At 45.2% G+C, this 27583-nt stretch overlaps 1 protein-coding gene across 1 annotated transcript in view; it reads right to left on the bottom strand.

Moving 5' to 3' along the window:
- Scn8a (sodium voltage-gated channel alpha subunit 8) overlaps positions 1–27583 on the bottom strand; it is a 169231-nt gene that overhangs the window by 26587 nt on the left and 115061 nt on the right. The window contains exons 12-13 of the mRNA XM_036207633.1: positions 23621–23980; positions 5932–6064 (exon numbers count right to left, since the gene is read on the bottom strand). Coding sequence (XP_036063526.1) covers positions 5932–6064; positions 23621–23980 — 493 coding nt within the window. The remainder of the gene's footprint in view (positions 1–5931; positions 6065–23620; positions 23981–27583) is intronic.

Below are 27583 nucleotides of genomic sequence, written 5' to 3'. Positions count from 1 at the left end.
GAGGGAGAATTTTGTCACCTAAGCCTTGTCCCTGGGTTGATGTGGCTGCAAGCTGAATGGCTCTCAGCTTTAACCACCCAGTCATCTTTTTAAATGTTGGCCTCCTAAATAATTTGAGAGACCATGTAGTCAGTGTCTTTTCAGTGCTGAGAGTCTCCCAAGTCTGGAGAACCTCCTGAAGGAGGACATCCATGTGTCGATGTGTCTGGGGAGGTCACCCAGGAAGGAGGACATCCATGTGTCAGTGTGTCTGGGGAGGTCACCTGGGAAGGAGGGCATCCATGTGTCAGTGTGTCTGGGGAGGTCACCGGGGAAGGAGGGCATCTATGTGTCAGTGTGTCTGGGGAGGTCACCCGGGAAGAACATCTGTGTGTCAGTGTGTCTGGGGAGGTCACCCGGGAAGGAGGACATCTCTTGGATGGAGAGAGAAGCTGCAGGAAGAGAAAGAAAGTGTGAACACAGGAAAGAGTGAGAGACAGAGCCAGGAAGAGAGTGCCAGGGCCATGAGGAGGGTGCTCCCTGTGTGGCTGACTCAGCCGTGAACTGCAGCCTCCTGAAGACGAGGACGCCAGCCTGTCCTCTGAAAACATGGTGGATACAGGTGTGCTGGCTGGACAGCGCTACCTTTTCTGTTGATGGAGACAGCATTTCTGCCAAATATACTATCCAGAGCGCTCACTATCTGCTAGGGTGTCCTGAGGCGCTTGATAGATAGTTTAGCTTGTTTAATTAGTTCCGTGTGTGTATGCATGTACACGTGTGTGTTAGTATAGGTGTGTGCAGATACACATATGTGCACATGCGCATGGAGACCAGAGGTCAGGAGGCTGGGCTGGCACCAGTGAGCTCCAGGGATCTGCCCATCTCTGTCTCACCAGCACCAGGCTTACACACATGCACTGCTATGGGTTCTTACATGAGTGCTAGGGATCCAAACTCAGGTTCTCATGCTTGTGCCGTGAGCATTTTACCGACAGCCGTTGCTCCCAGCCCCCAACTTGTTTAATTCTCACCCAAATTAATTAATTAATTAATTAATTAACTAACTAACTAACTAATTAAAATTGGAATTTTAAAAACAGCTCCTTTTCATGGTCCCACAGGTACTCCCGACCTCAGTATTTATACTTTTGATGGCGGCTGCTCTGATAAAAATGTAATGGCACAATGTAGACTAGAGCACCTTCCACGTAACCGAAGGTCTGTGCTGGGCTCTGCACTCACTGCCTTACACGCATCATCTCGCACCTTTAACCACGTGTGGTGTGTGTGTGTGTGTGTGTGTGTGTGTGTGTGTGTGTGAGATGAGAGCGGAGCAGCTCACTTCCTGCTCAGGCTGTGAGTCACTGCTGAGCCCTAGAGGTCAGTCACGTCGCTTTAGGTCATCCAGTTCACGAGTGCTGATGCCAGCTGAACTGGGGGGTCAGACTCCAGGGGACAAGCTCCTGGCCATGGTGGCCGTCCTGTGCCTAGTGCACTGAGCCGTATGTGTAACTAGATCATTGCTGATAGGGAGGGGCCTGCCCCTCCCCCTTGATGTGAAGGAAACCTGAGGGTCCACAGGCAAGTCCCTCCAGTCACAGCAGGAACAGTGACAGCACCTACCCAGAGGAAGGCTCATGTGCCCTATTTTCTCTCTACACCAGTGATCCTCAACCTTCCTAACGCTGCGACCCTTTAATACAGCTCCTCATGTGGTGACCCCCAACTGTAACATTATTTTTATTGCTACTTCATAACTGTCATTTTGCTACTGTTGTGAATCCTAATGTAAATGTCTGTTTTTTTTCGGATGGTCTTAGGTGACCCCTATGAAAGGGTGGTTTGACCCCACCCCCACCCCCACCCTGCCAAGGGGTATTGACCCACAAGTTGAAAAAAACTCACTCTCTCTGTCTCTGGTTAAATTACAGGAAATGGAACAGTTGGGATCATAAAACTCAAGTTCCTCATCCAGCGAAGATGTTTTTCACAAAGCTGAACTTCAAACCATCCAGACCCACATCTCAAGACCAAGGTGGTGGAAAACAGACAGATGGACATCTCAAGACCAAGGTGGTGGAAACCAGACAGATGGCCATCTCAAGACCAAGGCGGTGGAAACCAGACAGATGGACATCTCAAGACGAAGGCGGTGGAAACCAGACAGACAGATATCTTAAGACCAAGGTGGTGGAAACCAGACAGACGGACATCTCAAGACCAAGGCGGTGGGTTTGCAAGACCCCAACCCCAGTTACACTGATGAAATAAAAATAAAATTCTCCCTGGAGCTGGGCACCCTGTAAGCCTAGCACCCAGGAAACTAATGCAGGAAGATTACTACAAATCTGAGGCCAGCCTGGGCTAAATAACAAGCACTGGGTTAGTTAGGGCTGCATAGTAAGCCCCCAATTTTAAAAACGAAACCCACCAACAATCAAATAAACAAATATAAACAAAAATTTCCAGTGTTTCCCCAAGAACAGGATGGCTGCTGTCAACCATGTTGCCTGTCCTTTCTCCAGCCAGCTGGCTGTGGCTTGAGGTGATGGCTTTATTTTAGGTAGGGTGGGTATCTGACTGGCTCCCTGGTTGCTAAGAAAATGGTTGCCTTGGTTTTCAGATTGAAGGGCCCCAGTGAGAGCCACGTGGGAGTTTGCGTGGGAAAAGAAGTCTGTGAAGAGAACTTGCCTCGGCTTCTTTCTCTCAGAACTCCCTCTTTTCCCAAGGTAAATTTAGTTTGCTTCCCCAAAAAAGAAAATGAAAAGGTTCTCTTATTTCCATAAATTCTTACAGTACATATTTGGAAATCTGGTTCCGTTCCCTTTTTATCTCCTCCCTTCTCCAAATGTCTGCAGCTCAGCGGCTCGACTGTGGAAGATGAAGCCCTGACTGTTCACATTTGAGAAATGACATAATTTCCACACTACACAGTGCAAGGCTCCGAGTCCTACCAGATCAAGGGGGTTCTCCACCCTCCTGGCGGCCCAAAGATCCCCACGGTCACCTGTTCCCTAACCTTTATCTATATCCCGGGGCTGGGGTGAGCCTCGGACAATCAGCTCCACAGAGGGTACAATGAGTGTGGGAAGTGGGGAAGATCCTTCACTCAATGGGGAGGCTTGTTAGTTTCTCTTTAGTTCATTATTACTTTATTTTGAGTCAGGGTCTCATTATGCTGCCTCACGGGGTTCACTGGATCTCCCTGCCTCTGCTTCCCTAGTGACAGAATAGATACACACACTGTGCCTGATATTTATACAGGGCTTTGCTGTTATGGCCAGGCCCCACAGGTCCCCAAGGCAAAGTGTTCGTTGTGGGGAATGAGCTTAGATAAAGGAGTGAAGTGTTCGAAGGTTTGTGGAGTTTCTCCTACATTGCTTCTGGATACTTTTAGAGGGATTGCCCACACATCTCAGTCCTAGGAATACTGGAAACCGTCTTCAAAGTGCGCCTGTTAAGTTCATCATGACGGAGACTTTGAGGGACCAACAAGTTTCTGGTAGGAGTCTCCCTCAGCTGCTCTGGACAACTTTCAGCAGCTTTTGGCTAGGCAGGAAAGAGTCCCCAGGGCCTCTGCACTTTCAGCTGAATCAAAGAGGTGATGGCAGACACTGACAGCTCTGGCTGGATGATGCTGGAGAGGCCGTGAGTGTGCCACCAGGGAATCAGCCCCTCCACCCACTGTCACTAATGCTCTCCACTCCCCAGGGAATCAGCCCCTCCACCCACAGTCACTAACGTTCCCCCCTCCCCAGGGAATCAGCCCCTCCACCCACAGTCACTAACGCTCCCCCCTCCCCAGGGAATCAGCCCCTCCCTCAGCTTTATTTACCGGCCCACATCCGACCCAGCCCTGGAGCTTAAGGCTCTGCTAGCTGGGGATTTGGTGGAGTCTACTGCACACGGCCAAGTGAGTTTTCAATAGGATGGTGTGAGGAAGGGCAGAGAGATTTTTCTCCTTAAGAACGGGGTTCTAGAACTCTCACTACAGTATCTAAACCTTTAGGTAGGCAAGAGTCTGTTTCACTGGTTCAAAATCAATGAAATCTTTGGACTAGCTCAACGTCAGAGCTTCCCAACTTTAAGTCTGGGAAACAGGAATGATTACTCATTCAATGCTTTTAATGTAGCAGGCAGTAAATACAGCAGTCAGTGGGTAAAATCAGTTGATGTCTTCAGTCTCCTCATACTACTCAGTTCTAGCTCATCAGCTTCAGATAAAGGGGTCAAGACACAGGACAGGACAGGAGGGTGTCTGGGGTTGCGTGGCAGGACAGGTACAGGCTACGGGAACAGTCGGGCCTACCAACAGAGCTATGCCGGATGGCCACAACTGCAGCCACAGCCTCCTCCAGCCCGAGGGATGCTCCATCTTTTCTTTTTAATGCATGGCTAGTGGAAAGTAGAGAATGTGAGAGCAGACAAGGTCAGTTTCTAAGGTGCAAGTGCTCCAGTGGCTTATATCCAATTACGGCTTCCAGAAGGGATTCCAAGCACAGGGAAGCCCAGTCTGGCAATGTTGTCTGAGTCTCCACAATGGCTGCACCCTGTGCCAGGGTGCAATGCCTGGCCACTGCCACAAGCAATCAGTAATTGCTGCTCTGGATAGATCATTCTCTTGTTCGCACGCCCTGCCGATCATGAATGTGTCTACGGAGTTTGTTCTTCTTCCTCAACTGCCACGTACACTTGGAAAGATCCTGTCTTGGTCTCTAAGTGAATACCAAACTGAGTTAAAATTCTCAGACTAGAGAATTCTTACACTCTGCAGTAATTTGCCTGAAACCTCAAAACACAAGCCACAAAGCTTGAAGATGTTCCTTCAGACACTGACCGCAACGGGAACTGAAAACTAGAATGGACGGTGTCTGTTCAGGCAGCTGGAGGGAAGCTGCTCCATTTTGAACAGTTAGACATACTTGACTTGACGCTCTCCTAAGCCCAGTTATGGTGTGTCTCATTTTTCCTCTGGGAGACCAATAATCCTACAGGGTTCTTAGGGATTCTCTTTCCATGGCACTCCTACCCCAACACACACACACACACACACATATCCTGTGGCTAGCAGGACACTAAGTGACATCATCTAAAGGACTATGGTTAGTGCTGAGGCAGTTTGTGTGTATACTCTGAGAATAGCTATCTAAAGGTAAAGCAGCACCGAAGAAGAAAATCCTCACGGAAATGAGACTCCCGTATGAGGGCTCCCAGTCACTGGGTTACCTCCCACAGGAGCCTGGGACACACACAGGACTGCAGAGAGGGTGGTGGTTGCTAGAGGTACCATGGCCTAAGGGAAAATTCTCAGCAATTCCATGGTAGGCCAAGCTGTGTCAGGGAGAAAATGGAGCCTGGAGAAGTCAGCACAGCAACATCACTGGAGACCGGTTAGGACTGGAAAGTGGCGGCTTCTCCCCTGTGGCAAAAAGTCTTGGGGAGAGACTCTTGGTTTGGGGCTTATTCCATCACACATTACACGTTATCTGTGGATGTGTGGGGTGTCTGGAGAGTGGCAGAATTAGGGGCTGTCAAATGCACAGAACGTGTTCCTTCAGAAAACATCTAAAGGGCTGCAAGTCACTAGAGAGGAAAAGAGAATGTTGTGAGGCCAAGGCCAGGAAGGGACTCCATTATGTGGAATGCACCGCTCTACCCACAGCATTTACCCAGGACAGTTTCACTGGGACCCTGGGGACCCTCCAGCCATTCCCCACTCTTCCTCCAACCTTCTTGCCTCTGTATAATGCTGGAGGCAGATCTTAGGTCTTTATTTGATTCATTGAATACAGCTTCGGGAAGACAGTCTGTGGCCCTGGTTTCTATGTTTGGTAAGATCTATTCCAAAGGCTCAGAGTTTTGCAAAGCTCACATCAAGGGGCAGGGTTTCATTTACCACACACTGCACACTCCCAGATCAGTTGCTCTGACAGGGACCCGGGCACATACCTTCCACTAGCGTATTTGTGACGACACTCATGATGCTGTTGATCCTGTCCTTCCGTCCGTGGGAGCCGAGCTGCTCCATGGAGACCAAAAGAGACCCAGGGCCTTTCTTCTTGATTTCCACTTCGGTTGTTGCCTAAAAAAATAAAGAAACACAATAAAGCACATAGTGAAGTTTGGCAAACGCAAGGCTTGGATGCCACTGGATTGACAGTCCCCAGTGTGAGTAAGAGTCTTGTGATCTGCATCGCTTTCTTAGAGTCTTGAATGGTTTTCATTAGTTCTGTGAGACTCCCATATGTGTTTTGATTATGTGTACTCCCTTTCCCAACTTCTCCCAGGTCCGCTTTCCCCCTTTCCCTACCAACTCTGTGTTCTCCTACCTCTCCCAGCAGCCAGGGGTTGACTTCATGCCCACCTCCCCTCTCCACACTGGCATCTGGTCTGGCTTGAGCTGCCACAAGTCTGATCCAGCTGTGAGCTCTGCGAGCTACAGTTAACAACTGGCCTGGCAAGACATCCTGATAGTAACCACTTTCTAACTGGATGTAGGTCCTGATCCCTAAGACACTTAAAACAAATAACTTGACCCTATAATCCAACTCACTTTAAGAAACAGAATGCAGTAAGTTGGCCACGGATCGTATTTAATCAAATCTTCAATGAGCCAAGACTCTGGCTGGGACCCGAACACCTCATCTGGTTAAGCATGAAGTAGGAAAACTGCAGCCTGTGGCACCACAACCCTGCCTTCTTGTCCTCCTCTTACAGCCACAACATTTGGCTGGAGTCGAACTATTGCCAAAAGAAGTCAAATTCACCTCGACCCGGAACTCAGGAGGTTGAGCTCCTTCCTGGACGCTGCTTCTTCCTGGAGAAGTGCCATCCCTGTCTCTTCCAAATGGTGAGCAAATATCAGCCTGGCTAAGCGTTATGAAGCTGGGCTCTAAGACTGGTCTTTTTTTTTTTTTTGGTTTTTCGAGACAGGGTTTCCCTGTGTAGCTTTGGGCCTTTTCCTGGAGCTCACTTGGTAGCCCAGGCTGGCCTCGAACTCACAGAGATCTGCCTGGCTCTGCCTCCTGAGTGCTGGGATTAAAGGCGTGCACCACCACCGCCCAGCAATAAGACTGATCTTAAGTACATTGCATCATATGCTTCTCTGGACATTTAAAAGTGGCCAATTAAAAAAACAACATCTCATTTTTATGTTGGGTGTAGTGACTCACACTTTTGATCCCAGCACTAGCGAGACAGAGACAGGTGGATCTCTGTGAGTTCAAGGCCAGCCTATTCTACAGAGTGAGTTCCAGGACAGTCAGAGCTACATAGTAAAATACTATCTTGAAAAAAAAAAACCAAACCCATTTAACTAACTAATTAATTAATTCATATGAGTCGAGAGAAGCATGCCAGATCAGTTCTAAAATGGTCTTGGTTGTCTTGGAAATAAAACACTTCTAAGGAGCTCCCAAACCCCTTGGTCCTTACACGCTTTAGATCTGAAAGATGGCAGAGGGTAATTCCTAGCAGATGACAAAATTTATCTCATCAAAGTGTTGACTCACACTGTCTTACCGACCAACACATTTGGTTCACGTGGGCCTTACTTGTTTGTGTAGCAGAGCTACAGAAGAAATGGAGAGGATGAAGTACTGATTTCCTTGGGGATTCTAACTTAGTACTATAAAGACATCTGTATATGTATATGTATGACTTACCCATTATCTTAGATAAATACACATTTCTCTGAGGAGCCACTTTTTGCTATAGTTTCCATTCTGATAGAACATTTGACAAATCAGATTAACCTACTACACTGCAGAAATGACAATCATGTAAAAATGAACATATAAAGGCTCTGTATATTAGACACTTACTCCTGCCATTGGATTGAGTCTAGATTGTTACTGAGCTGACCCTTCGATCAATCTACAGTGTATATGACAGATGGTTTTCAGAATGTTCTCTCCCAAAGAACCAGATGACGACTAAGGAATGGGAAATCACATATAATACGGTTTCAGTATCTTAATTTTTTCTGCATCTGTATAAAACAAGATATAACTTCTTCAGAATATATTAATAATGACCTTAAAAACCAAGATTAGCTGAAAGCAGAGTCTCAGAGATCGAGTGAGCTCACTGGGCCATCACTTGGGGACCGCTACTAAGGAAGCCCACATTCTTGCCTCTGCAGTGCCGCGGCCTAGACTCACGCCCTGTGCTCCCAGTCTTAGCGGTTGTTTAAAATCTCCACATCAACCACGAAAAGTTGACCTTCCAGCTTATTAAATCAGAAGAACTGTTATTCCTGTCTTCTTCTGGCCAGTGGAAGGAGACCAGAGCGAGGCTACGGGGAAGTCGGTGTCGTCAGACTGAGAGAACAAAGCGACGTGTAAGATCACCTCACAGACACGGAGAATCAGCATCTACAAATCAGCGCCTCTGCGACACTGTAGCTCAACAAACCTGAAGGAAACAGGCAGCTTCAGCCTGACCAGACAGCGACATCACCACGCCTCTGGCTCAGACTTTAAACCCTTTCTTAATACAGGAAAGAAGCTGTCTTCTCTCATCCCTCCTACCAGCTGAATCGGAAGTCCACACTAGTGCAATAAAGAAATAAAAAGGTAAATATGGCAGCTATTTATAGAAAATATTACTGTATACATAGAAACTCTATGAAATTTTCTCCAAACCCTCCATAGCTAACAGAACCAAGATGCTACAATGTATAGAATGGAAAAATCTACTATATTTCTATATCCCAGCAATACTTCAAAAATAAAGCTCTAAAAATTATATCTTTATGGTAATATAGAATAAAACTATTTAAATATGTGAGACTCTCATGATAAATTATGCAACTTTCCTGAGAGATACTTCAGGAGACTTAAATAAAGGAGTATATTTTTATTTATACTAAATAAATGATGTCCACTGATACTAAAATTAAGATGTCCTCTTTCTTCAAACAGACTCACCAGTTGAGTGTAATGCCTAACAAAGTTCAAGGCTTTTAGGAAGAAACTGATGTCTCTTAAGTTAATAAGGACACGTAAAGGCTGGAGAAAGAAAAAGGAATCTTTAGAGAGACTGAGAATGTTAAAATAACTTCCTGAAGGACATCCGTCACACACCTCTAAATGCACACAGATTTTTGTTTAAAAGATTTGCACTACCCCATTTTAGAAACTTCTTACGAGGTGGGAATGAAGAAAGCTAGCATGCGTTGACACATTCAGAGAAAGTGCAGGGAGCAGAGCGGACGCTAGATATAGGCTCACAGTGCCTAGAACAAGGCACTTGCCTGAGGTACCAACATGATGGAAGAAGAAAGCCTTCGCAAGTGGCACTGAAAGACTAGGTACCCATCAGGTTAATCTTCACTTCACTTCATATACAAAAATTAATTTGAGAAGACCGAGGATGTGAATATGAAACAAAAGTCATTAAGTTGTCAACAACATTTTCATAACATTGAAGGCAGAGGCTGAGTTCTTGACCAAGATGCAGAAAGCAATACCATAAAGTAAAAACTGATGTTGGATTTTCTCATAATGGACCTGTATTTAGAGCATCAAAGAAACTAGCAACAATTCAATAAAAATGAGTTAACAGTGGTCAAGAGATCTTAAACAATGTGCTAAAGAGGATATATACATTCTCACAGCTCAACTCCCTCTGATACTGTATGCCCCAGCCTCACCAGGGCTCAAGATAGGCTTCATACTAGCCTTGGAATCAGGTAGGATCTTCACGCTCCTTCTGGTTCCCCAGGCTTATCCCCAGGTTTGTAGGAGACTACCTACTGTGCCGTTTCTTCCTCTCTGCCCCATTCCCAGGGACTAAGGAATTCTCCCCTACAGCCTGCTTTCTTCACCCATTCCTTTGTCTCTCCCTGGTAACCAGCTGGCCATGGTCCTGTCCTCCAATGTCAATTACCCAGGATTATTATCCCTAGCTCTGTGACAACCACTAGCATGGGCCTGTCTTCCCTGTGGATCCACAGATTCTTTTGGCAGACACAGCTTTCCTTCCTCATGTACCCTCTCAGCCCCCATCTCCCCAACCTTCTGGCCCATCCCCATTGCGGTATATCACCTCCCCAAACCCAGAAACAAGTTCTACCCAGGATTCCCAGTGGTCACACCCAGCAGGGACTAAGTCCGAGAGGGCAACAGAAACCAACCAAGACAAGACCAAATCAACACTTAGAACCACAGTCATCCCAGACCCAGATGCCCAGACTCCAGCCTAAAAACACAATCAGTATCAACCAGGACAGTATTTCCACCAGAGCCCAGCAGACCTACTACAGCAGGCCCTGAGAAATTTGATGTAGATAAAGCACAAGGTGAGGACTTCAAAATAGCTATTATGAATATGCTCAAGGACCTTAAAGAGGCTATGAATGAATCCATTAATGAAATCTTTGAAAACACATGCACAAAAAAGAAAAAAACCAAAAACAACAACAACAACAACAACAACAACAAAAAACCCCAGTGAAATGCAATGAAAAAAAGAGCTGAACACATGAAAGTGGAAATGGAATCACAAAAGGAAACCCAAATTGTGGTAAAACTGGGAATGAAAAATTTAGGAGCTCAAACAAGAGCCTCAGAGGCAAGCCTCACCAAAAAGAATACAAGATACAGAAGAGAGAATCTCAGGCACTGAATACAAAATAGAAAATATGGGCACCTCAGTTAAATCTAAAAACAACAACAAGAAGACAACAAAAAACCCCAACCAAACAAAAAACAAACAAACAAAAAATTCAGACACAAAACCTCCAGAAGATCTGGGACACTATGAAAAGACCAAATCTACAAATAATAGGAATAGAGGAAGGAGAAGAAACCCAGGCCAAAGGCACAGAAAATACTTTCAACAAAGTCATAGAAGAAAATTTCCCTAACCTAAAGAAGGGATGTGTATCAAGGTACTAGAAGCATACAGAACACCAAACAGCAGAAAAGAAAGTCCCCATGACACATAGCATCCAAATATTACACATGCAGAGCAAAGAAACATTAAAAACTTCAAGGAAAAAGGACCAAGTAACAATAGGCAGACCTATTAGAATAACACCTGACTTTTCAGTGGAGAGTCTAAAAACCAGAAGGGCCTGGACTGATGGGTCAATCTTGGATAGGCAAGACCCCAAGACCACAGACCCAGGAATGTCTTTTGCTTCTGCTGTGCCTTCACATGTCTGCTGCTGCCATCTTTCTCTGGTATCTGGCATGGTGTGAATGGGTGGGGGGAGATCTCCACTGCCTGTAATGTGGTGTTTATCTCTTGGATACATCCCATTCTCTGGGCATTTTTACCTGTGGATTATTATGAAGATGATTTCTTCCCTAGCTGTACTGTCTCACTAATAATAATAATGTTAGTTTAGAGTTTTGATGATAAAAAAATAAAACAAGGAAGTGTCACACAGCTAGAACACATGAGTTTCTATTGAGGAGCTCTATAGACTGGGGCTTAGGTTAGTGATTAAGAAAAACAATTGAGTCCCAGTAGCCCAGCTAGTTTAAATTCTTTTAACATTGGGACGTGTGCTCACAGGTTTCAAAGTGCATCACAGCTGAAACAAAGCTCTGAAAACAACTTAGTTAGACTAAGATGTTTTTGTCCAATAGTTTTGAGGTGAAAAACCCAAGAAGACAATCTAAAGTTTTAGAAAGGCACATAGTTGAGTGAGGAACTCTTTAAGGTCAGGGAACAAGAACAAAGCGGCCCACTTATTATTCGCTGATGCACTTTTCTTGCTAGGATTGGTTGATGATCAAAGGTGATGATTAATTTCTTGTGCCCATTTTTGCCCTCAATCTCCTAATATAAGAAACTATTGATGAGCGGGTATGTACCCTAAAGATTTAAAATAGAGTGGATTGATTCTGTTTTTTTTTTTCATATATAAAAGTTTAGATTTGTGATTCTTTCAAGATTCCTTATAAGACTACCTTTCAAGGTAAGTAATAAAGTGATTGGTCCTTTCTTTGTAACTGCAAAACTCAGTCTGCCAACAAAAGACCTGACTGAGAAGAATACTTTGCTTTCTTACACAGTGTTAATCTATAATAAGTTGCTTGGGTATGAATGTACATGCGTTCTTGAGATAATTTGTTTTCACCTGTAATACATAAAATGTTTAATCATGTAAGGGATATGGAAAACATGCTGTTTTTTTACTTGTATTCACTGTAATTATTCACTTGAAAATAATGTAACCACTTTGTAGTTTTCATACTGCTTGAAATATTTTGCTGGGGTATATAAGCTGGAAGAAAAATAATAGAGAGAGAGTTAAAATGAGTTAGAAGGAAAACATCAAGAATAAGAGTAGGGATGGAGAATGCAGAAGAATAAAGAAAAGATCTGAAGGAAACCATCAAAAGAGTGTGTGTCTTTCTCCCTTAACCCCTCAGATAAAGAAGTCTAGTACACATAGACTCTGTGGATTCCCTTTGAGCCCTGCACTGCTGGAGGCTGGTCCCCCAGGCAGTGATAAAGATCAGATAAATAATTTAAACAGACCTATAAACCCTAAGGAAATAGAAATGGTCATTCGGAGTCTCCCAACCAAAAAAAGCCCAGGGTCAGATGGTTTTAGCACAGAATTCTACCAGACTTTCAAAGAGGAGTTAATGCCAATACTATTCAAATTATTCCACAAAATACAAACAGAAGAAACATTGCCCAGTTCTTTTTGCTAGGTCATAGTGACCCCGATACCTAAACCACGTATAGACCTAACTAAGAAAAAAAAGATTACAGATCAATTTCCCTTATGAACATAGATACAAAAATTTTCAATAAAATACTTGCAAACTAAATACAAGAATATATAAAAAAGATCATTTACCATGATCAAGTAGGCTTTATCCCAGAAATGCAGGGATGGTTTACCATAAATAAATTAATAAGTGTAATCTACCATATAGACAGATTGAAAGACAAAAACCACATGCTCATCTCATTAGATGCAGAAAGGCCTTTGACAAAATCTAGTTCCCATTCATGATAAAAGTCCTGGAGAGATTAGAGATACAAGGGACATATCTCAACATAATAAAGTCAATTTACAGCAAGCCCACAGCCAATATCAACCTAAATGGAGAGAAACTCAAAGCATTTCCACTAAAATCAGGAACAAGACAAGGTTACCCACTCTCTCCATACCTATTCGATTACAGTACTTGAAGTCTTAGCCAGAGCAGTAAGATGACTGAAGGAGATCAGAACCCCAACATAAAATAAGATACACTGAACCGGACAGAAGAGAAAGTCGTGAATAGTCTGAACTCATTGGCACAGGAAAAGACTTTCTGAACAGAACACTGACAGCACAGGCACTAAGATCCACAATTAATAAATGGGACCTCATGACAGTGAAAGGCTTCTGCACAGCAAAGGACACCATCATTTGGACAAAGGGGCAGCCTACAGAATGGGGAAAGATTTTTCGGTTTTTGTTTTGTTTTGTTTTGTTTTTTTACCAAGTAAAGAATTAAAAATCTAGATATCAAGAAAACAACCCAATTAAAAAATAGAGGGCAGATCTAAACAGAGTTCTCAAAAGAAGAAACACTGAAAGAAATATTTGACATCCTTAGTCACCAGGAAAATGAAAATCAAAACTACTTTGAGATTTCATCTCACATCAGTCAGAAAGGCCAATAACACAAATGACAGCTTATGCTGGTGAGGATGTGGGGTTAGGGAACACTCATCTACTGCTGGTGGGAGTGCAAACTTGTTCAGCTGCTATGAAAGCGGTGTGGTGGTTCCTCAGGAAGCTGGGACTAAATCAACTTCAAGACCCAGTTACAAGTGCCCAGGCAGATACCCAAAAGATTCTACCTCTGCCTTAGTCAGGGTTTCTGCTGCTGTGAAGACACACCCTGACCACAGCAACTCTTAGAAAGGAAACACTGCATTGGGGGGGGGCTTGTTTACAGTTTCAGAGGTTTATCACCATGACAGTGAGCAGGGTGGTATGCAGGCAGACTTGGTGCTGGTTACATCTTGGCCAGAAGGCACTGTCAGACACACTGAGGGAAGCTTGATCAAAAGAGACCTCAAAGCCCGCCCCCCAGGGACATAATTTCTCCAAAAAGCCACACCTACTTCCAGTCCACACTTCTTAATAGTGCCACACCCTATGGGATTACAGGGCAATTACATTCAAACTCCCACAAGAGCCTATCACAGAGACACTTGCCGGCAATGTTCATTGCTGCTCTATTCATAACAGTCAGAAACTGGAAACAGACTAGATATCTACTAATGGATAAATGGGTAAAGAAAATGTGGTATACCAACATATTAGAATATTATTCAGCTGTTAAAAATGAAAAATTGGAAAGTAAATGGATGGAGCTAGAAAAGTCATCCTGAATGAGGTAATCTAGATCCCAAAAGACAAATATTGTATGTATTCATTTATATGTGGATATTAGCTGTTGAGTCTTCAATAACCAGGCTACAATCTATATAATTACAGAGGTTAAGAACAGAGTAAGGTACAGGGGAGGGGGGACTGGATCACCCTAGGAAGGGGAAACAGAATAGAGTTATGGATGGAGTGAAAGCAAGGACTGGAATGAAAGGATCAAACAGGGAGGGGAAGGAGAGGGAAGTGAGGGAGGGAACGAGAGTGGGGTAGCTAAAATTAAGAGCCACTTGAGGGGTCCTATGGAAACCTAACACAGTAGAACTTCCTCAAATACATACATGTATTAAAGTGATCTAAACGGAATTGCCAAGTAACAGGGGAGATGGAGGCCCAACTGGACATCTCTCATCACCAAATGAAGCTCCCGGTACTGGGAATGGGTTATATCTAATGTAATTGTTGGCCAAAGGGGCTCCATGGGAAGCCCCAAACAACCTAGGCTGTTGCCAAGGCTATTGGCTGCTCTCCACCACCCAATGGTAAGGTCCTATTACTGAAGAAAACGCTCACATAACTCACTGAACATGGAGAAGTCAAGCTGGTGTCAATCTAGAGTCTTCACCTCTATGGGCAAGTGTTCATGGTACTGGAAGATACTCTGCATGCCACCAAAGGAGAAAGGTAAACACCAGTCCAGCTACAAACCCTCTAATCTATAACGGTGACCTACATGCAAGGTATGCTATTGCAATACTGGTACAAAGCTTATGGGGCTGACCAATCATTCTCTGCCTGGATTTCAGGCTCATTTCATGAGATGAAACCCATCCCTCATACTACTTAGATAGCCAAGAACCTGAGACTGGATAGGCCAGGGACCTAGGGAAAAACCAAACACTTCTGTCCTGCTAAAGGAATGTGGCAACAAAATGAACCTTAACAACATTCGTTACACTCAGTGTCTTGCTCAGCCATCATCAGCTTCCTCCTGCAATAGATGGGAATAAATATAGCGACCCACTGCTGGCCAATGTGCAGAGAGTGGGAGACCTCAGAACACCAAGTCCTGAATGGGGTGTTTTTATCAATTCCCTCCCTTCAGGGCTCAGGGAACTCTGTGGAATAGGAGCTGGAAAGACCGCAGGAGCCAGAGGGGACGGAGGACACCAAGGAAACAAGGCCTCTAGACATAGCAGGACTGATGCACACAGGAACTCACAGAGACTGTGGCAGCAGACACAGGGCCTCTGCAGGTCAGCCTCATGGGGTCCCAGTGCTGAGAGGGGAAGTGGACACAGACCTAACCCAGAAGCTGGCTCCAAGTGATAACTGCTCACAAATGAAAAATTAGTCTTCTCCAACAGAGTCTTACTGCATATACAAACCACTCCTTAGGGCAGGCCCATGCCCAGCAGTAGATGGCCAGCACAAAATGAATTCAATAGCATTTTTGGAGGTTCTTTGTCTCCAATGCTTTGTGAGGGCTTTATCTAAATATGTTTTTGTTCTGTTCTGTTTTGATCTTAGAGGTCCTTTGTGTCTATATTATAGTTTCTGGGACTTCTGTGTGTGTGAATGTGTGTGTGTCTGCATCTGTATATGTTTCTTGAGCTTTTTTCTTGTTTTAGCCTATTCTGGTTTGTTTTTAATTTGTAATTTCATCATTGGTTTTTTTTTTGGTTTTGTTTTTTTCTTAAGATGCTTGTTTTTCTTCTTCTTCTTCTCCTTCTCCTTCTTTTTCCTCTTCCTCTTCTTGAGCTGAGGCTCGAACCCAGGGCCTTGCGCTTGCTAGGCAAGTGCTCTACCACTGAGCTAAATCCCCAACCCTGCTTGTTTATCTTCTAAGGAGAGAAAGAAAAGATGTGGATTTAGGGGTGGGGAGGTAGGCAGGGTGTGGATTTAGGGGTGGGGAGGTAGGAGGATGTGGATTTAGGGGTGGGGACGTAGGCAGGGTGTGGATTTAGGGGTGGGGAGGTAGGCAGGGTGTGGATTTAGGGGTGGGGAGGTAGGCAGGGTGTGGATTTAGGGGTGGGGAGGTAGGAGGGTGTGGGTTTAGGGGTGGGGAGGTAGGCAGGATGTGGATTTAGGGGTGGGGAGGTAGGAGGAGTTGGGGAGGGAAGCCATAATCTTTTAAAGAAATCGATTTCAATTTGAAAGAAGAAGGAGACTCACAGCAAGGTTATTTATATTAGCTGTAAACTGGAGACAAGTTGAGTTGTGTGTCATACTATTGACTGAAACACCACCTAGCAGTAATAAACTACATACCTGGATATATCTCAAAACAGAAACAACTTGCTGAACGAAGGAAGCTGAATCAAAACCACCCATTTCACGAGTCTACACAATGAAAGGGAACGAAGCTACAGTGAGGCCAATCAGAGGCACCGTCTGGAGTGCACCGTCCACACAAGGCCAAGAGGGGCGTCAGGGCAGGGCGGAGTCCTAACATAGCTCCTGCTAGAACAATCCTTGGCTGTCAGACAGTCCTGCACATCCTTTCACCTGCAAATCTGGCAACTCTTGGCCAACCAGCTAACAGAGGAATGCTGTGACAAGAATATGGGCCACAGGGTATGTGACGACGAAGCAGTCACTGTTACATGAATTATAGAAACAGTCAAAGGCAGGACCCGGGCTGTAAATTCAGACTGTGCTACAGTCACATGCTGCCACTTGTATTCTGTCAGAGACTCAGGCACGCTGAGAAGTGGGGTGCTTCACTGGGCAGAGGGCAGGCTCCTGATGTGCCCTGATTCCAGGCCAGGGACACTGACAGGGAAGCTACTGGCTGAGAAACTGGGGCAGAACGGCCCACTGCGGTGTCTGACCAGTTTACTCTGGTCAACTTGGACCTTAGCGGCAAATGAAGGCAAAAATTAAGGGAGTGGTCAACGAGGCTGGCTCCCTGGGCTGTCTGTCATAATCTAGGGGCTTGAGTCTTTTGGCCAATCACAGCTCTAAGTTCTCATATGAAATCTGTCACTGTCCACTTGCAGATGTAGACTCCAGTGTTGTTATCAACTCAGACTAACTGAGAGATGGGGGCTCCATCTACAATGACATAAACTCAAACTGAAACTCCCCATAACATCTGTGCCCATTAGCAGTCATTCCTGACTCCACTCTCTACTAGACTCTGCCAATCAAAGCAGATTTCTATCTCTATGCATTTGCCTCTTCACTAAATGGAGTTATATAATAACCTTTTACATCTGGATGCTTCACTCAGCCTATCTCTATGTTCCATCCATTGCACATACAACCTTATTCCCCTTAACAGTGGAACAACCCCTTTCGTGGGGCTGAAATGCCTGTTGTTCATCAGGTGATGAACATTTGGGTTGTTCCACTTTCCGATCACTATGAATAATGACTGTGAATACTCATGGATCTGTTTTGTGTTAACATGCTTCAGTTCTCTTGTGTGTGCACCAGGATCAGTGTTGCTGGGCCACAAGACAACACTATAATACTTTCTGAGGAACTTTACACCCTTAGGAGTGTTGGCTGGCTGTTGTTTCTACAATCAGACCACAGACACCAATGGATGGTAGATTGCTTCAGGTAAACAAACTTTCTTTTTTTTGAGTCAGGGTTTCTCTGTGTAGCCTTGGCTGTTCTATAATTCACTCTGTAGACCAGGCTGGCCTCAAACTCACAGAGATCCGCCTGCCTCTGCCTCCCAAGCCCTGGACTAAATGTGTATGCCACCACCACTCAGCAGGTAAAGCAGCTTTATAGTGGGCTTACCACCTAGGGCTCTGCTAGGGATTCTGGGAAGTGATCCATGCTAGAAGCTGCGGTCAACTCTTACCACTGGGGAGCTGAGAGTCACTGGGCTGGGGGAGGGGGTGGATTGTTGACCTCTGGGCAGGGTTGGTCAGGCATTGTGGCACACATCTGCAAACTCAGCATTTGGAGGACTGAGGATCGTAAGTTCAAGGCTTGGGTTACACAGTGAGACCCCATCTAAAAGGAAGTAAAGGAGTCTGGAATTCTAGCTCAATGAGCTCAGAGCTTCCCCAGCATACATACAATCTCAGAATCCCAGGATCACACACACACACCACCACCACCACCACCACCACCACAACAACAACCCTAAACTCAGCATAAGTTAGCTCCATCCCTTCTAACCCAAATTCGAAGTCTATCAGGGTGCTTGGCTATTGACGTCCAGCCTCCTGAACTGCAGCCCTTCCCACGGAGACTCTGCTGCTTCTGCAAGTGGCCGGTTCTGCCCACATTTCTCCAGATCTGCCCAAGGAAGCTCCCACTTCAAACAATTCTAAATTCCTCTCACAAGAAATTCACAACTGAACTTCATCTGCCAGGTGCTTTCTTAGAACCATTACAACCATCAACCCAATCTCCCATCCAAACACTTCCACAGTTCTCGCAGGCTTCTGCTTTGGAATAAGTCTACAATAATCTCTTTTTCTCCAAAGATCTTTATAGTCTTTTTTTGTTTGTTTGTTTGTTTTTGCCTCCCACCCCCCGACAGGGTTTCTCTGTGTAGCTTTGTGCCTTTCTTGGATCTCGCTCTATAGACCAGGCTGGCCTCGAACTCATAGAGATCCGCCTGGCTCTGCCTCGAACTCATAGAGATCCGCCTGGCTCTGCCTCGCCAGTGCTAGGATTAAAGGCGGGCACCACCACCACCACCTGGCGGATCTTTATAGTCTTACAAAGATTCCCACCCGTCCTAAGTCAGGCCACTCAATTCTTCTATCCTTCATGGAGCTAAAAGAGCGAGAAGGGAGCATGAAAACCACATGGGGAGATACAGGCTCTGTGAACACGTCAACACCAAGGTCAGCACATCTAACCTTCACAGTAGCCCACAGCAAAGGCCCTCCTCTGCTGCTTTCTTGTTTATGACTTTGTTTATTACAGAGAAGAAAATGGGCTAAAGGATATAGTTTCCCAGAGTCACATGAGTAAATGGGGAACGTGGGCTTTGGAGTCAGGACATGTGGTAGAGAAAGCTTTGCACCCACGGCCTGCTCTACTTGCTGTGCAGGCTGGGAGGGACGGGCTGCTTAGCTAACAATGAAGGCAAAGCTGCAGCCCTTTCTCGGAGGGGCTGTGAGCGGTCCAGGAGAGAAAGCTTGGGCATCTGCAATCTGCCTCAACAGACTTCGCTGTTAGGGGAATTTCTGGGTCCTGGTGGCACCTGTTTTCTTTGTGAGAAGGTAAAGATTCTCAGTTACTTTTCCAGTTCAGAAAGACAGAAAAGTCTCCTCCTCCTGTGCCTAAGCAAAAAACTAGTGTAAAACCTCCTGAACTGTGAAAAAAAAAAATCATTATTCAATACCAACCACATAATTAATGAGGATGTGAATGTTTTTTACGAGACACCTATGATATAATGTCTGAAGTCTTTTTTTAAAAAATTATTATTTATTTTATGTGTATGGCTGTTCCCTGTGTGTATGTCTGTGCAGTATGTGCTTGCAATGCCTACAGAATCTGGAAGAGGGCATCAGATCCCCGGGAACTGGAGTTACAGACAGTTGTGAGCTGCCATGTGGGTGCTGGGAGTTGAACTCAGGACCTCTGGAAGAGCAACTGGTGCTCTTAACCTCTGAGCCATCTCTCCAGTCCCCTCTCCTTTTGTTGTTTTAAGCAGCATATTGCATTTCTTAACTGAACTCAAAGAAAAAAAAAAACAAAATTGTACATGTGGTGTCCTAAGCAAGGACACTGGTGCACTGGCGGCTCCTATTCCAGTCCATGAAGCGTGAGTATGTGTGACACAAGTTCATTCTCGGCTAGAGGCACAATCCAACATGTCTGATAGTAGGGTCACTATAGCTCAACCCAAAGAGACGGTGACTATTTATTTGGTCTAGGCTGCCAGACAAGTCGTTAATACCTTAAAGTTCGTAATTAAAGTTATAATGTTTAACATAAAAGTATAAACATGCCATTTTAAGAAAAGTAAGTATTTATCCAACTTGAAAAGAAGATAATAGTCTAGGTGTCAGAAATATCTTTTGGGCTTTAGGAGACTTTGGTTCAAGTTTCACTTATACATACACATACACAAGTTACCAAATCTCTGAGGACAAAAATTACTGACTTTATAGTGTGGTCACAAAATTAAGTGATAGTAAGATGTGGTGGCATGTCTACAGGCCCAGTACTTGGGAGGGTGAGGCTGTAGGATATGGAGTACAACACCATCCTGGGTTACATACTGAGAACAAGGCCAGTTGGAACTACACAGTGAAACCTTGTTTCAAAACAAGCAACCAACCAAACAAAACCCAAGGGCTAGAAAGAAATGCAGCTCAGTCATAGAGCACTTGCTCAGAATGGGCAAGGTCTTGGGTTAGACGCCCAGTATCACACAAAAAATATGGGTAGTTGGTAGATACATAAATAAGAAAATCACAAGGAAGGAAAATATAACTAATAGCTTCTCATCCCAAAGACAACTTCTCTGACCTTCCCCTCTATGTCTGTCTTTATGTGGATTTGACTGCAATACTATAGAGCTGATGCATCCTACTTTGTCTGGTTCTACATGGGCTGTTAATGCAACTGACCCATTTTCCCACACCATAAATAACCAGCTCTAACTGAAGCATTATGGCTTCCAATAAAACAGTGTTGCTGGTTATGAAGATGCTGAGAATGATATGCTTTTGCCCACTGCCTCTTTCTGTCACATTGGAGCTCTGATCTCCTGGCCTTGGGACCTCCATTCTATCACCATCATCACTTAGGGCCACTTAAAGAACCTCCTAAGTGCCTATGTGGTACCAGACACTAGGCTCCTCCAAAGGCCCCAGGAGGAACTCTGTAGACCACAGTACAGAGGAAATGAAGCTATATGCCACAGCCATCTGCTTAACTGAACCTAAAAAACATTTTCCCACACAGTACAACAGAAGCCACTCACCAAACCAAACCTAAGCAAACCCAACTCAACTCAACCCAACTCAACCTCCTAAGCAAACCCAACCCAACCCAACCTAACCAAACACAACCAAACCTAATCCAACCCAACCAAACCTAACCTAACACAACCAAACCTAATCCAACACAACCAAACCTAACCAAACCTAACCCAACTCAACCAAGCCTAACCAAGCATAACCAAACCAAACCTAACCAAACACAACCAAACCTAACCAAACCTAACCCAACTCAACCAAGCCTAACCAAGCACAACCAAACCAAACCTAACCAAACACAACCAAACCTAACCAGCACAACCAAACCTAACCCAACCCAACCAAATCTAACCAAACCTAATCCAACCAAACCTAACCAAGCACAATCAAACCAAATCTAACGAAACTCAACCAAACCTAACCAAGCACAACCCAACACAACCTAACCTAACTTAACCACACCAAACCCAGCCAAATCCAACCAAATCTAACCAAACCAAACCTAACCAAACTCAACCCAACTCAACAAAACCAAACCCAAGCTGAGCCAACTGTCAAGACACTTCCTGGACATCTCATCCCCTTTCTTTGGGGAAACTGTCAGCTTTGTTATTTGGCTTATAAATCATAAACCTTCCAGTACAACAAAATTCAGCTCTGAATATTTGAATTTTTGAGCTGCCCCAACTGTACCCACATGACCTATCCTGACTTTCCACTGATACCAATTCTTGTTTGTTTTCCCAGAGACTTTTAACTATCTAGGTATAAAGCCCACAATTTACCCTAGAAACATAAATCAGTGAAAATCAAGTAGAAGTGTAATATAACAGTGATATCTTTCTTTGTTTCGGCCGGCTCCCTGGGCTGGAGGACTTGAGTCACTGTTCATCATTAGTTGTCATTATAACTTTAAATAATCAGGTCTCCAGAGGGGCAACAGCCAACTCAACAAATAGAGACCATGTTAGAACTAGCTGGAAGAAGAGGATTGGGTCTTCAGAGGGTAACACTTCTAAAAATAATTTATAGGCTAGTCTAGAGGTGTAGCTCAGTGGGAGAGGTTTGAGCTCATATGTAGAAGGCCCTGGTCGGATCCCAGCACCAAAGTCAACAGCCATGACACAGAAAGGAAGGGGACATTTGTAGCTTGTAAGTATCTAAGGGACATGGCATGGTCCTTTTAAATAAAAGGACAGAGAGAGATGAAGCAACCTCAAACACATTCAAACTCACTTGAACTTTTTTCTTTTCCATTTTCTTCCACCTAGTGTGTGGTGCTGGAGAGGGAACCCAGGGCAGGCTGTATGCCAAATGTCTTGTCTTCCATTAAGCCAGCCCTATCTTGTGGATTTTTATCTGTACAGCCAACAACTGCCCTAAAGTCCTAATACAGATCACTCAGAAATATTTCACCCCCCATGATCCACGTTCTTTCACACATGCGTCATGCTAACGAAAGGGCTGTCTGTCTTCATGCTGTTAGACGCTGAGTGTTAGAACAACGGACTCATGCTGCCTCAGGGCTCACACCAGCTGCAGAGGCATGGAAGACCTTCAAGAGTTGGAGGTGGGAATGGTTAGGATTACTAAGGTACAGTAACTGAAAACTTTAAAAAGAGCTTAGAATTTAAAGAAACGCTAAGACATGGCTTTTCCCAAAGAGGGGGCCTTTGAGCCCTTAAACAATTGATTCTCTAAAGCTATTATCTGCTACTGCTCCAGAGCCAACTCACTCCATTTAATTCTGTCTTCGGATTCCGTTTCCTCCTTCCCCCAACCTCCCACTTCCCCCTCTCCTCATTTCTTCCCATCCCAATGCTTTCTGAGACTCTGGGTCCAGTGCTCTCTTGGTCTCAACCGCTGGCCTCGCTCGCCTGGGACAACCTCCACCCCGGCATACTGCGTGAATAATCCTCTTTGGAAAAATCACATCTCATCTTTATAGAGAGGCAGAAAAGTATTCAAAAGCAGTGTTTAAAAAAATAGAAACTGTAAGGTCTTTAAATTCGAAGCTGTTTTCCTAGTAGGAAAAGACGACGGAAGAGAAGCAGCGACTTCAGATCGGCTCAGACTAGGTCACTGGTGGTGGCAACTGGTCATGTCATTCCATCAAAGCAGGGGGGGGGGCAGATTTACCCAGGTTGGGGGAAAGAGAAAGGGGAAAGTCAAAGGAGCCCGGAAAGGAGGAAGGCAGGGCAGGAGGAAAGAAGCAAAGTCTAAGGAATTAAGGGGTTAAGGGGCGGATTTCATCAGAATGGAGGGCGGCCCAAGAGGCGGGCGGGCGGGTGCAGGAGCAGAGACTGCCATGCCTAGCCTGGTCCACTGTGTACTTCCTTACGCTGTCCGTAGCTGCCTTATCTATTTTCACCTCAGGCAGGAGCCGCCCGATGTGCGAGCCGGGCCCGATGAGCGACACCACGCCGTTGCAGTCCACCGTGCTGTTGCGCTTCACGCTGCGCCGCAGGCTGGGGAAGACGCCGCGGGACGAGCGGCTGCACTGGCTGTAGCCGCTGTAGCCGCTGTAGCTGCTGCGCCGCTCGCGGGCGCGGATCGGGATGAACAGCGAGTCGCGCCGGCCCTCGCTCTCCTCCACCGTGCTGTGCTCGTCGTCTGCGAACTCGTTCTCCGAGCCGGGGTCTCGGAACCGCCCGGGGCCCCGGAAGCTGAAGATGCTGCTTTTGCTGTTGTGGCGGGAGAGGAAGGGTGAGCCCGGGATGCTCAGCAGAGACTGAAAGGGAGAGAAGAGAGAGGGAGAGAGAGACAGGGCGTGAGACCAACCAGCAGCCGGATGCACCCCTGCAGGTCTCTGGGATGCTCTATTACCCTGCATCACTTCACTCTTAATCACATCCTGTCTACTCATCTGGTTGAGTGGACCCTGCACGCAAATAACAGTTTGTTGTTTTTTGTTTTGTGTGTGCTTACTACCAGCTCTCACAGAAGTGCTTTTAAACACTGCCCAAGTTAAGACTCCACAGCCTATCTAGCCCAGCACCTCTGCCCCTGTCCATGTGTACTGTCTGGAGCTCTGATACCACCACAAAATGCCGCAGTTTAGTCAGCTGGCATGTGATATATACCTCCTCCACTTTAAAGTCAACATCTTTTAAAATCAGAATTGTAAGTGGTTGTGAATAATTTATTTCCTAATTCAGTTAGTTGTAAATTGCATAATTCCCAGCACTCACATTTTCAAGTAAGACTCTTTATCAAGGTTTTCATTTCTTTTTATCCTTTTTATCAACACATGCTCCTATTGCACGTTCCCTCCAAAATTTTATGAAAGTGAATTTTTATGCTTAAATGTGTTTTACTGGTTACCACTGAATACTGCGCTGCATCAAAAAAATTATAAATAGGCAACCTTAAAACTTTCTTCTGTGACCATGGATCCCTAAGATACTCTTCAAATTCTCTCATATTCAGCTTTTATTATAATTTTATGAATGTAATTGATCCCACTACACACACAGTATACACCTGACAAGCAGTTGACTTAAAGGCAGTTGTTAATTGATGAGATGGCTATTTTTCATTGTGCTTACTGTTTGTTGACAGGATTACTTAGGAGTAGAAGGAGACATGGCTCGCCCACGCCCATTCCTATAATAATCCATTTTAAGTGTTGGGAAGGTTTATTCATGCAAATATAATCTTGGAAAGAATTGTGTTATGTCATTCAATTCTTTGAACTCTTTCCAAGTTATACGCCAAAAACCACACGCAAACCACCAGTCAGATGCATTAGAAGGATCTGTCACTGACAAATCCACTCCTCTCGCTCCTGTTGAGAGCAGTGAACTTGCTAGCCCATGGACGTGCTACCTGGCGGGAAGCAATCTCTTCCCAGAGCACGGAGGCCCCCAGGAAGGGTGTGTTATGAACAAGTCTGGTGACAATGATTACTCCCTCACTTTAGGGAGGCAGAAAAGGGAACACTCAAAATCATGTTCTATGTCCATCACTGTCCTCGGCATTTTAAAATAAAACGATTTTATCCCAGTGCGTGCTTCAAATACGCTGATCAGGCTTAAGGGTGCAGACAGCCCTCTTAGTTTATGGGAGTCTGCAACATGATCTAATTGACAAAGTGTTCTCAATGTCGAAGGAAGGGGTCAATTTGGACTTGTTCATTTGAGAGAGTGTGACCTCATTTTTTATTTGTAATATCTGTGTCCCCTCACAGTAACCCAGTCCTGAACTCACAACACACCAGAACCCTTGTAGTTACTTTACTCCTAACAGAGACATGGAAGGAAGAGATGAACTGAGAAAGTCTCACAGAGGAGTTGGGGTTCCTGTGTTAGAGAACTTTTTGTAGGCACTATTGCATTCATTCAATTTTCCTTTTATCTGACATCCTTGGGGAAATAAGCCATACAGGCAGTCTAGGATGAGAAGATGGAGCTTCTAAAAAGGGAAGTGGGGGGAACCATACATATACCACATACACACACAAACACCCAGCCACACACCCACACATACACACCACATACACATATACACACACACACTACATACACACACACACACACCACATACACACACACCACACACACACATACACCACATATACACCACATATACACCACATACACATACACACACACACACACACACACACCACACACACACACACACACACACACACACACACACACACACAAAACGGGGACACACACCGGGGAGTTTTGAGCCACAGGGCTTGATCTCAGGCACAACTCTATATAGGTTAAAGGTTAGGGGATCTGGTTCCTGAAAACTGATAGATTGCAAAGTATTCCCAGGGAGACGAAAGCCTGGTGTGAGAAGCACTTCTGTAAGAGAGCAGCTTGGTAAACGACTGACCCAGGACGGTGCTCGCTGCTCTGTGGGACTAGCTTTACCAAGTAAGGTTTTTGAGGGAACTTTCACAACTCAAAACTGCAACAGGAGTTTTGCCTTAGAGTTTAGGCCCGATTTTCTGCTAAGCACTCTCTGTGCTGTCAATAATTCTATTTCTGGTTCTATGCTCCGAGTGTCCCTAGCCCCCGTCTCTCCCTGGAACAGACAAAGCCCCTGTCCAGAGGGCTGGTGCTCTCTGAAGAATTCTATTCACCTGCTGTGTGGTCTTTTCCTGACTCGGCTCCAAGGAGCCCACAAACTTCTGAACCTGTCTGAATTTTGTCCCTGGAGCCACATGAAGAAACTCAGTCAGGGTTAGGGGTGCAGTCCAGTAACAGTGCTTGCCCAGGTTCTACCCACACCACAAAAGTTAAAAAAAAAAAAAAAAAAAAAAAAGGAGAACAAAAAAGTCAAAAAGAAAGGAAATTAGAAGTATAGGTCCCTGCCACCTATGTGACGGTGATGCCACTGTGGACCACTTAGATGTCACACGCTGGCCGTGTGGAAAGAGGCTGAGTTCAGCTCCGTCTCTCAGTACCTCACTAACTGTTTCACCACATGCTGACACTGAGAGGGGATGGCTCAGGTTCGATTCCAGCACGCTGACTGTATCTTGTTTGTGAGTGAGAGCTGGCACTGTACGGCTACACACACACAAGGCCAGCTCCTATAGTTTCTTCTTTTAATCTGTGCTGTCCACTGTGCACTGGCTCAGGGCCTCTCTACTTCCCTCAAGCCTTCCTGGTGCAGCCTCCTCAGGTTACTGCTTCCTTCCCCTGAACCTGCTCTACTCACTGTGTGCGCTGAACGCAACCTTCCCAGATCAATGCTAACGCGAAACTTACTGGCTTACAGTAGGACGGATGAACACTAGGAAATTTTATAGCAATTAACATTGTCATAACATCAGAGAATATGGTAATTTTTCTAGAAATTCATTGTTATGTTTTACAATACTACCTGTGCATGAACAATTGGAAAAAAATAGAACTAGTCCTTCACCACAGTTTGGTAAAAATGACTGGCTGGAAGATGGTGTCTTAAGATACAAAGATGAAAGCCGGGCATGCCGTCATCCCAGAACTAAGGAGGCTGAGGCAGGAGGATCACATCAAGACCCCGTCTCAACAGTAACAAGGACCACACTGAGAAGGCTTTACGCTTCTGTCACAGACAGCCGCTCCACGCTGAGGAGGGCCACACTGAGACGGCCTGTCTCCAGGAAGGAACAGTCCAAGCAGGGAGGCAGGTTTGAGAAAGCGCAAGGCTGGAGAGTCTGAAACAATGTGGGGTCTATGTGGACTGTAGAGGGGTACCTAACCACTGGGTGCTTAGCCCTAGGATGGTTTGGGGTGGGTAAATATTAGCTTCTAAACACAGGAAATAGCTAGGGACAGTGGCTTTGGGTTGGTTAAGTTACGATAAAAGGCACATTCAAAAGCAACTA

The sequence above is a fragment of the Onychomys torridus genome, chromosome 16, assembly GCF_903995425.1.
Source record: "Onychomys torridus chromosome 16, mOncTor1.1, whole genome shotgun sequence".
NCBI lineage: Eukaryota > Metazoa > Chordata > Mammalia > Rodentia > Cricetidae > Onychomys > Onychomys torridus.
The sequence above is the reverse complement of the archived record's forward strand: the minus strand, read 5'-3'. Positions and strand labels throughout refer to the sequence as shown.